Source organism: Notechis scutatus, chromosome 3 (genome assembly GCF_049901735.1).
Source record: "Notechis scutatus isolate UNSWTSFEM ecotype Mainland chromosome 3, rNotScu1.2, whole genome shotgun sequence".
Lineage (NCBI taxonomy): Eukaryota > Metazoa > Chordata > Lepidosauria > Squamata > Elapidae > Notechis > Notechis scutatus.
Window position 1 is genome coordinate 48829650 of NC_142011.1, and position 11257 is coordinate 48840906.

Consider the following 11257-nt stretch of genomic DNA (forward strand, 5'->3'; position numbering starts at 1 on the left):
GTTCATCTGTTACTATAGCCACAAATCTTTTAAAACTTTAGCATATTTATTTTGTAAAGGAAATCAAGCCTTACTGTTCTTTAGAAAGACAGATACTGAAGCTGAAGCTCAAATACTTTGGCCACCTAATGAGAATTGATATCTCATTGGAAAAGACACTGATGTTGCAAAAGATTTAAGACAAATGGAGAAGGAGACAGCAAAGGATGAGGTGGTAAGATAGTGTCATCGGCACAATGAATGTAAATTTTGGCAAATTCCAGGAGACAATGGAGGACAGGTGGGCCTAGCATGCTATGGTCCATGGAGTTGCGGAGAATTAGACATGACTTAGCAATTGAACAACAACAACAAAAGTAAATAACATTTGTACTTTTGTTTGTCCCTCCCCTCCCAGAAAAATTCTTTTGTATATTCAGTAAGAAGAAATTATACAAATCCATTTCCTGGTTCAATACTTGTAAATCTCCTTTAGGAAATAAATTATCCACCTATTCCATTTCACGTCCATATCTTTCCCCATTTTATTGCTTATGATGGTTAAATCCCCCTTCAAAGTAATTTCAAAATTATCCATTGCAGCTTGTCCTTGATGTATAAATTGATTACTTACAACAGGATTTGTCCATTTTATCAAGAAGTTCATCTATTTCCCACCCAAAAAGATAGGCAATAGAAAGCACAATGACTTTTGTTATGGAATTCTGCTCCATTCTTTTCTTATTTATTTAATCCATATTTATTTTATCATATTCATTAGATTTTTATGAATGAACGAACAAACAAATGAATGAATTCTTTATTGGCCAAGTGTGATTAGAGACAAGGAATTTGTCTTGGCCGTTATCTCACTTTTATTACTTTATTAACATTTAAATTTTAATTAACTTTCTGAAATCCATATTCTGGGCACCCTTTTATTGTATAATTGAAAAACTCATCTATTCCAAAGGTTCTTAATATCAAATTTGTACCATTTTCCTCTAAGGGTGAAGGGGACTCATCCAATGAACACATAAAAATCTTGCTGATCTGAAAGATCTTTGTCTCTCCAACAGAACAACAACAATTAAAAAAGAAATCCAAAAAGTGATTAGGAAATGAAGCTTGGTAGCGCTTAATGTCCATCAAAGGCTGTGTTGCAGGAGTGAGCTTGATAGCATCCTAACTCCCAACTGCTCATAAGCCACTCACAAAATGACAATTTCTGTGGTCTACTCAAGAAAATTGATTATCTGAAAATGTGAATCATCTCAACAATCTCTCCTTCCTTTGGAGAGCTTTGTCTGGACTGGATCCTGCAACCAGGAGTGATTTCCTTGCAAATACAATCTGGTAATTCAGTGTGATGTCAGCTCATCATGGGGCTCAATGGAAGTCATTGTGTGGTTTACTAATCTATAATTGCTAAAGAAAAATGTGGAAATTTGGAAAGGTATTTCAGCTTATGTTTCTCACAGATAAATGAAATGTGAAAAATGTTTTTATAAAATATAAGAAGCACTAGCAGAAAATGTTAATTGAAAACATCTCAAGCACATTGCTCCAGTTAAGAATCTGGGACTCTTTTACTTGCGCAACTGGAAATGGAAGGATGAATGGACACAGTCATGTTCTGGAATGTCAACATTCATGCAGGACAGAACCACCATGCAGTTTTCCAAGATTCAACAAAAAAATAGCAATCATAAACTGAGAATGCTAAGACATAATTCAATCAAAAGTAACCTTGTCCAACCTTACTAGAGCAACTGATAGTAGAGCAAGTGGGATTGTTCTTTCATTTTCCATTAGTTCTTAAAACAATGGGAGCAGCTTCCAAGGAAATTGATTATAGTTTTCCATTTTGATATATTATCACATATTAACTTTGCTAGCAGGTGATGCTTTGTGAAGCCAAATTCTATTAGTCTTTTATTTAACATCAAGGGCAAAAATTCAATTGAAAGTAATTCAAACAGAGGAAAGTTAATTCCTATTATCCATAAGAAAAGGTATGTTGGTATTGGCTTAGTATCATAAGATTAAAGAGAGAGAAAGGGCACAAGAACAAAGATTAAATAGCAAAGAACAGCTGCCTTGGATATAAAAGTGGAATCACAGCAGCCTAGTTGTTGGCAAAATTTTTGGATTCCCTGAAATAATTCCTCAAGACGCAAAGTATCATGAAGTGGTTGATCCTGGCATTAGTTTGCATCCACCTGTCAGAAGGTTTTCATAGGTGAGTATCTCAGACCATACATTAAATAAAAATAGAATTGAAACAATCTAAAGCATATCACTTTTAGTTAAAAAATGATGGCAAAATTATGTTTTTACCATTCCATGGCAAGCCTCGGTATTCCTACTTCTTTGCTTAATCTCTTGTTCGTGTAATATTTGTTTGATGGGATATTATTGTTTTTAGTAACAATCTATTTTTTAAAAATGTGCAGATAGTTGTGATAGTGATATTCTGGCTATCTTTCTTGGTATGTAGAATCATTCTGAAGAAAGGAAAATCCATTCGTGAAATTATGAGAGAGAACGGAGTGTTGGAAGAATTTTTGGAAAAATACCATATTGACCCTGGATTAAAATATCAATTCAATAAATTCAGTGCTACATATGAACCAATGACCAATTATTTGGACGTGAGTATTTAAACCACAGAAAATCAGTATTTTCCTTTCCTTCATCTGACTTTGTAACTCTAGCATTTAAGTTTATTACTGACACCAAGTGATAGCTCTTCTCAGAACCAATCAATAGGATGCTATTTATGTATAAGTATCACTTAGTTATTTCATCTTTCCTTTCCCCTATTAGCAACTGTAAATTGACTGATGATGTTTGAACTCAGAAAAGAACACAATCCATTTATTTATTTAAGTCAATTTTGGATGCTACCTGATTATTCAGCAACATATTTGACAGTATTTTTTTTTGCTGATTATTATTTTTTGCAGATTATTATTCAGCAAAAAACAGTTTTCTGTATTTTTTTAGTCTCATGTGATTGGATCATTGTTTCTGACAATAATACTCTGATATCCCATCTTGTTAAAGAGCAACTTAAAGTAATATGTGTTTGGGATAGTTTTGTTTACTATGACTGGTGAGCATTCTGGATTAGGGCTGCAGTTTCTCCTTATTGATTTACTCCAGTTGAATAAAAGACAGCAACCAGGCAAGCAGTCCATGCATAACTTACTCCCAAAGAAGTGAGATATACAACTGGAATAATAAATAAATTTACTTCTGAGTAAGTCACATTGTATTCAAACACTATGTTTGATAGTAACAAGTAGCCTTGGTTTAAAGCATCACCTAGTATAGTGTACCCTCTTCAATGAACACATAACCGAAGTTTGGTTTATTTGTTCATTTCATACTTACCAAAAAGACAAAAAAAACCTTTTTCATGGAGAATGGGCAAGGTGAGAATAGAAAAACAACTGTTTCCTAGGGCTGCCAAATTTGGGCTGCCAAAATCTGGACATTGTGAGATGGCGGAGAACAGCGCACTGTGCCTCTTTGCTGTCATTTTGTAGTCATCCCAATGTTTGTATCCCTAGAACAGGTTCTTGTAGTCATAGAGATACTTTTGAGGTCCCACTAGATGGCAACATTTCAGAGAAGGGACTGGAGGATGTCTCCCCTATTTGATCTCAAGGACGGGCAGGTATTGTCAGGGAGAGGTAGTTGCCTACTTATGTAGTTACTCCAAAGATTTTGTGAAACCTGTCTCATAATTATTTTCATTTGACAGTCTTACTACTTTGGAAAAATAACAATTGGGACTCCACCACAAGATTTTCTTGTTCTTTTGGATACTGGCTCTGGTGTTCTGTGGGTACCTTCTACATACTGCAAAACAAGGGCCTGTGGTGAGTAGTCCACTCTGTTGCTGAATGTTTTGAATGTATGCTTCTAGACAAAATATTTATTTTTGTCAAAACCAAATATATTTCCCCTTATTTTAAACCATTTATACCTTGTCCATTGATAAGGAACTTTTTCTGGGTTGCAGACCACAACTCAGCCTTCCAGTCAGTGAGTGGATCACTGAAGGGAACAGAGCTGAAAATTTGGGCTCTTTTTCCATAATTTTATGTACTTTGAGGGGGTACAGATAAGAATTAAACAATTCCACCTGATTTTGCTCTTACCTGCATCCTTATTTTTTTCTTTTGCAAAACTGAAAATGGTTGGTACAGTACTGGATTTCCCATTTCATAATTGTGTATTTCATTTGCCAGGGCAAACATGACAATCAGTTTATGACAAAGTTGCCATGTTGCTCATAGTTTTGCATTGATTTGGGTCCACAAAAGAGGATCTCTTGACCTGTACTAGTAAGGATGATTCTTATGCATATCTTTTTGAAAAATGCCTCTTTCAAACTCTTTCTACCCCCTTGCCATTTTAATGTGATCAATGAGAACAGAGGTCTCCAAACTTGGCAACTTTAAGACGTATGGACTTCAACTCCCAGAATTGAAGTTGGAGTTGAAATCCACAAGTCTTAAAGTTGCCAAGTTTGGAGACCTCTGGATTAGAATTTTGATGTGGATTTTTCCTACAACATGAGAGAAAGAAAAGTGTGGGCTGGTAATGAAGTAAAGTACAGATCTGTTGTGATTTAAGTATAGACAAAAAGATCTTTCACCACACATAGAGCAAAGCTACTACTCTCTATTTTTTCTTGTTTTGTTGTAGAAAACCATAATGTGTTTGACCCGAAACGCTCATCTACTTATCACAGCAATAATGAACAAACTTACACCCTGAGATATGGATTTGGTAGTTTGAGTATAATGTTAGGTTATGATACTGTGCAGGTGAGTGGATTTTAACCAAGTTGTTAGTAATTGATTCCTTAACTATGCCACACTGATTAATTCATTAGAATTGGCTCTTTTTTATTTACATTTACACGTATAACTGTTTTAGGGGACCAATGCATAAAAGAAGCATTAAAATGACCATAAGTCTAAAAAGAATAAACATAATGGAAGTAAATTGGTATCATAATAAAAGCCATAAAAACAGTATTCTGATTAAAATAACATACTAATTTAACACCGAAGGTCCAACATCAGATTAACCTTCACTATTTCTTGCATGGATGCAAGGAAGGGACCAGCAAAGTTTCCAAAGGAGAGGGTGCTATTACAAAAAGTCTGGTCTTGCAGTACTCACCAGCTCAACCTTTTTTTTTGTATAATGTCAATAAGATAAAATAACCTTGAAATCTTGTAAGGATGAGGAAAGAAGATATCCGATACCATTGGTGGGCATAGCTGGCATATTTGCAAAAGGTGATAGAATGCATTCAGGACAATGACCCTGAATGAAATTCTACCACATCTTTATCACATAATTGGGGTAGCTGTCATCAGCATCTTCAGGGAAGTAAGAAAAAAAAAGTCAATATATAACAGAACTGCAGCAATGTGACCAGAGCCCTGCCCTTTTTGTATTTGTGATCAGTAACAAAAACACAACGTCTTGATTCTTTTATCACTTCCCATAGAGAATCCCGTTTTCACATATGGATAACCTCAACTTTTAGCAAGCCACCACTGCCCTTGCTAGACGGTGACAAGCCATTTCCATGCTATTGCAAACAATATGGAAGTCACCCGAAATCAAGTTTGACTTGAACAAGACATTATGCATTGCTCACCATTCTGTATATCTTTATTATAGTATCACAGAACCATTATCTTTATGATAAAGATATATGAATTTCAATAGAAAGTGCAGAGTTTTGCAATGTTCAGGGTCATGAACTACAAGTGAAATTCATTTTTCCATCTTCTCTTTCAGATCCAGAATATTGTAATTCAAAACCAACGGTTTGGATTGAGTGTGGAGGAACCCATCTATCCCTTCTACTATAGCTACTTTGATGGGATTCTGGGTTTGACCTCTCCTGCTTTACTTTGGCACCAGATGATGAGTCAAAACCAGATTTCTGAACCTATTTTTAGCTTTTACTTCTCACGGTAAGATTAATTACATTATATTCGTACCATAGCATGTAAGTATAATTATGGTTTTCTTCCAGAATGAGTTACCTGGAATGGAGCAATTTACTTTTATTCCATGGCTCAATCCCATCATCACAAATATAATTCGAGTTCAACATTTCAGCAATGAATGATATTGAAAGAGAGGGAAACATCAGGTTAAGAAAGAGGTTTAATTTTTTTTTTTGAGTTAATTCAGTGTTGATTTAAAAACTTTAACAAAGATCTTATAAAACTCCCCAGCTTTCCTTGGGAAACCTTGATTTAATCCTAAATGTTTTATCTCATACACTTCCTCCCCCACTCCATAGAGTCCAAGGTAGTGTATCTCTTTTTTTATATAAATAAATTTTATTGATTTTAAAATTAAAACAACCAAGAACACATACACAAATGAAAGAAAAGAAAAGAAAAAAGGAGAAGAAAATAGAGAGAAAAAATAGAAAACAATTAAAAACATTCTCATCTTCAGCAGTTTGTAAGATCTCTCTCTTTTTTTTTAACCCTTAATTTATGCCATATACACACACCTAATCCTTACATATATCTGTATATCACTACTATGGATTTATCCTATCCTCTTTTACCTTAGAGTGTAAAATCTATCTTTGGTCTTACCATTTGTACCAGCAGTACCCTCCCCCACTCCATAGAGTCCAAGGTAGTGTATCTCTTAACTCCACCTGTTGGGACCTTCCTCCTTTCAGCTCTTGATTCCACCACATATACTAAGGATTACTTTATTCACAGTATGAGTGTAAGAAGAAGATTTTTACCCACATATGTGCCTCTAATTATATTCCTATCTCACCAATGGAATTGTGAAAAGTTGAATTTTCACAGCCTTTAAAAACATGGTTCTCAGTGGAGTGAGCAGTTGAGTGAAGGGTGTGTATGTCAATGGGGGAACCTGAGATGGGTGGATAGTCAGTGTTAACACACAACAATCTGTGCTCAGTTTGCATTGTTATTTTGTAATTTTATCCAAAAACTGGTTTTTTTATTTTATTTTCTGGCCATATTTTCTGATGAAAATGATCCTAGGATTGTTTACTCTACACAAAAAGACCACAAGCAGATGAGAAGCTATAACCCTTTCTTTTGCCCATTTTTTCTCTTTCCTCTCAGCCAACCAACTGTTCAGTATGGAGGAGAACTGATATTGGGAGGCATTGACCCCCAGATGTACACTGGGGAAATTACCTGGGCCCCTGTGACTGCACAGGCTTACTGGCAGATCGGTATAGAAGAGTAAGTGATATTTTTTTCCTTCCTGATTTATATCTGATTCCATTTTATTTGAATGAGCTGCTTCTTCACCGTTTATAAGTGATGGAAGGATATTCCTCTCATCCGTTGGTTAGGTGTATTAGATTTTTGGCAGAACTGATTTGCTACTTCTAAATTTGTTTGTGGGAAGGAAAACAGGCCTTCTTCTGCCTAGGATACAAATTTGGAAAACAGATGGGCATATCATTTCTCACCATCCACCCATCCAGCTAGCTAGCCAGCCAACTCCTCAATTGTCTAGTATTCTATCTGTCATCCTTGGGTGGAGTGCACATCACTATAAAACATATCGTAGCAATAGCAATAGCACTTAGATTCATATACTGCTTTACAATGCTTTGCAGCCCTCTCTAAATGGTTTACAGAGTCAGCATATTGCCTGCAGCAATCTGGGCCATCATTTTACTGACCTCAGAAGGATGGAAGGCTGAGTCAACTGTGAGCCGGTCAGAATTGAACTACTGGCAGTTGGCAGAATTAGCCTGCAATACTGCATTCTAACCACTGCGCCACCACAGCTCTTATTGTAAATATAAAACTTGTAAAAAAACCAGCCAACAGTCCAATGAGCAAGATGCAGTTAGCAGTGACAATAATAGTAACAATATTCATAATATCAAATCATCTTAATAAATCTAATTATATAAAGTGTAGTATTATAGTAATGTTTTATTTCTAAGAATAAAATATCTTAAAATAACTTATTAAAAAAGGCTTCACCATTGAAAAGAATGAGATGTAAGTGTCAAGTGAGTCTCTCATTAGGGAAATTTGACACTACTTTCATCACTGCATTCAGATGCCTAGTATTGCAAGCCACAAGTTTAAATAAAAAATAAAGAAAAAGAAAAGGTTGCTTTAAATATCCGTGATAAATAAATAAAATTGACCATTCGATCGAGACCATGGAATGCCTTATGAGTATTGGCATACGTTTATGAAGAAAATTTGCTAAAAACCCATTATCAATTCAATCCTAAGCATGTTTGGTCAGAAGAAAATACTACTGAATTTAGCAAACTATACTGCTGATCAAATATGTTAAATAACTTAATATGCTGTGGAGTATGAAATCTATCTAGAAGATACATTCCCTCACACATGAAGCTATCTAATATTTGAAGCTCATTCATTTTGCTTTTTTGTTGTTGTTACATTTGCTGGTAATTGGCTTCCAAAATTTCTAGTAGAGATCTTTCCAAGGATCACTTGCAATATTTGTGCCTATTTGCTTCTATAAATACCGCAGAAAGTTTATTGGACATACTAATTTTAAAATATTGACCAATATTTATGCAATATGCATGGTCCTAACTATGGTGCCAATATTCATGGGTAATCCTCCATGAAGTAAGGCATCTTACTATCCAATTGATTCCTAGGTATATGTCTTGATCAGCCTTCCTGAAATTCATTCCTTCCACATTTGTTGGACTTCAATAATCCATCATGGCCTTTGTGGCAGTGGTTTTTTGGCCGAACCGGTAGTAAAAAAAGCCTACGATCAACTGAGAGGAGCAACAAAATCCTCCCACAATCAGCTGAGAGGAAGAGAAAAGCACAGGATTGGCCCTCCCACCTTCCCCTGCGCTTTTCTCTTCTTTATCCTCCCAGCTGATTGGTGCTGCAGGTCTCAGCTGGTGTGGGGAAAGCTGTGCGCCAGCGTTAGGCAAAGCATGCCCACCAAGCCACGCCTACCAAGCCACACCTACCAAACCGGCGGTAAAACAATTTGAATCCCACCACTGCTTTGTGGCCTATCCAGTCGGTAAAGGCTGGTTAAAGGCTTTGTGTAGATTAAGAATCCATAGGCTTTTATTTATTTTACCAATTGTATTTTGCTTTAGTTGTTTGTAACAGTTTTAGTAATATTCTTATGTTCTGATTGTTTCTACAGATTTGCTATTGGCAACAAGGCTACGGGCTGGTGCAGTGAAGGCTGCCAGGGCATTGTAGACACAGGAACAGTTTTGCTAACTATTCCACAACAATATTTAACGGATTTCCTTCGAACTGTGAATGCTGCTAACTATGGTTCAGTAAGTAGAGGAAAGAATCTTGAACAAATATTGTGATTGTTCAGGGAACTGTTACCATTACGACTAGAGAAATCTATTAATTTTGGTTTCACGCAGTTCCTCATTTTCTTGTTCTTATGTTTGTTTTTCCTGATTTCCACAATAGGATGTGAACTTGTTATTTTTTTTTAATCTACATGAACATTTATATGCATTTTGGGGTATTTACTCCAAAATAACAGGGGAGTGGGGGTGTTGTATGCTATTCCTTACAATGTACCTTTTTGTGCCCACCTGAACATTGTTGAGCTACAACAATATAGAATACAATTTTTTAAATTGCAAAAAAAAGTTTGCTAGCAGTTTGTAAGTAAGCTCAGCAGTATAAAATTTAAGTCTACTCAAAAAAAATGCAAAAATAATTATTTTTTCTGTCACTCTAGTGGCCATAAATAATCTGAATATCATTTCATTGACCCAAAGACATTTTGCTCCGCTTAAAGGCAATTTTGGCAGACTGAAGAAAAGAGATGAGGGTTTATAGTGCTGCTGTAACCTGGCCGACCCTTCTTATTGCCTCAATTTAACCTTCCCTCACATTTGTTCTTTCACAGTATACGGTGGACTGCAACAATATCCAGAATATGCCTACCATTATCTTTTTCATTAATGGTTCCCAGTTCCCACTTCCTCCTTCTGCTTATGTTGCCAATGTAAGTATGCGTTTCTAAATTCTCCGTGCATAGGAAACCACTTCATTTTAAGATGAATTGATGTTCCATACCTCAATAATAATGCCACATAGAAATAGCATTATGCTGATGCTACTTTATTTATAACAAAAATATATCCCTTAATTTGAAGCTATCAGATATGTAATCCTCCTTCTATAATTCAATCAGAATACTTGCAGATGACACCGATGGCTTTTCTGGAAGAATCAGCTTCATATTGAAGTACATATAACATGGATTTTGTGCCATGTCATTGTAAGCAAAAATTATACTCCTATGCAATTTCATAATAACGCGAGGAACTTGAGTTGGACAATGTTTTATGTCATGTAATTTAATAATAATTCAAATCCAGATTCCAATAAAATATGATTGATGTTCCTTCTTTTCTGCAATAAGGACACAACCTGAAGCAATTTGTTTCTTTTACAGAACAATGGCAACTGTTACCTTGCAATTGAGTCAACCTATGTGCCTTCCTCAACTGGGCAGCCTCTATGGATCCTGGGTGATGTTTTCCTTAAAGAATATTATTCTATTTTTGACCTGAAAAACAACAGGGTTGGTTTGGCACCATCAGCCTAAATGTGTTCTAATTTTCTTTCTGGATTAATGGAGCTGATTTTTGGATTCCAACAAAATGTTTCAAATTAAATTTGAAATTGTATGCTTCTCAACTGACATCCACTCTTAGCCCTTTTACACAAAGTTTGTTCACTTAAGATCCATTGCTACAAAGAAATAAATTATAACCTGCCAAACTGGTGTTTTAATATTCATTCATTAACAATGTATATATTTGGGGTTTCTTTCCACATTATATTGTTTTTTGTCCACAGTGAAATTCATCTTTTTCTCAATTGCTTTTGGTATAAGAAAAAATTGAGAAAAGCTGGCTCAAAATAGGGGAGAAATGAAAATGGAAAACAATACATACTAACTGCAAAATGTCATAATTGAGATAAAGCATTTTGGTAATAAAAGTTTTTACCAGGAGAAACATGTTTTGCAGTTCTGCTACCTAATGGACTTTGGCCCATTTATTGGATCAGAAGTTTGCATTTATTTCAGATATGAACCTTTTCTTCCTTGTCCCAAAGGTGCTTTTTCAAAAGGCAACTGGAGTTTGCTTTGCCTTGAGGACATTTTGCTTTTCATCCAAGAAGCTTCTTCAGTTTTGACTGAATGGTAGATGTTA

At 35.4% G+C, this 11257-nt stretch overlaps 1 protein-coding gene across 1 annotated transcript; it reads left to right on the forward strand.

The window, feature by feature from the left end:
* The first annotated feature begins 2057 nt into the window (after positions 1 to 2057).
* LOC148131169 (pepsin B-like) lies at positions 2058 to 10056 on the forward strand. Its single transcript, XM_087959053.1, has 8 exons — positions 2058 to 2221; positions 2480 to 2633; positions 3752 to 3869; positions 4702 to 4823; positions 5815 to 5993; positions 7146 to 7268; positions 9205 to 9346; positions 9940 to 10056. The coding sequence occupies exons 1-8, from the start codon at positions 2166 to 2168 to the stop codon at positions 10054 to 10056; spliced, it is 1011 nt and encodes a 336-aa protein (XP_087815179.1). The 5' UTR covers positions 2058 to 2165.
* The last annotated feature ends 1201 nt before the right edge of the window (positions 10057 to 11257 follow it).

Coding starts and splice junctions, on each gene's coding strand:
- LOC148131169 (XM_087959053.1), top strand. CDS start 2,166: ATGAAGTGGTTGATCCTGGCATTAGTTTGCATCCACCTGTCAGAAGGT. Junction 4,824..5,814: donor TAGGTTATGATACTGTGCAG/GTGAGTGGATTT, acceptor CTTCTCTTTCAG/ATCCAGAATATTGTAATTCA. Junction 5,994..7,145: donor TTTAGCTTTTACTTCTCACG/GTAAGATTAATT, acceptor CTTTCCTCTCAG/CCAACCAACTGTTCAGTATG.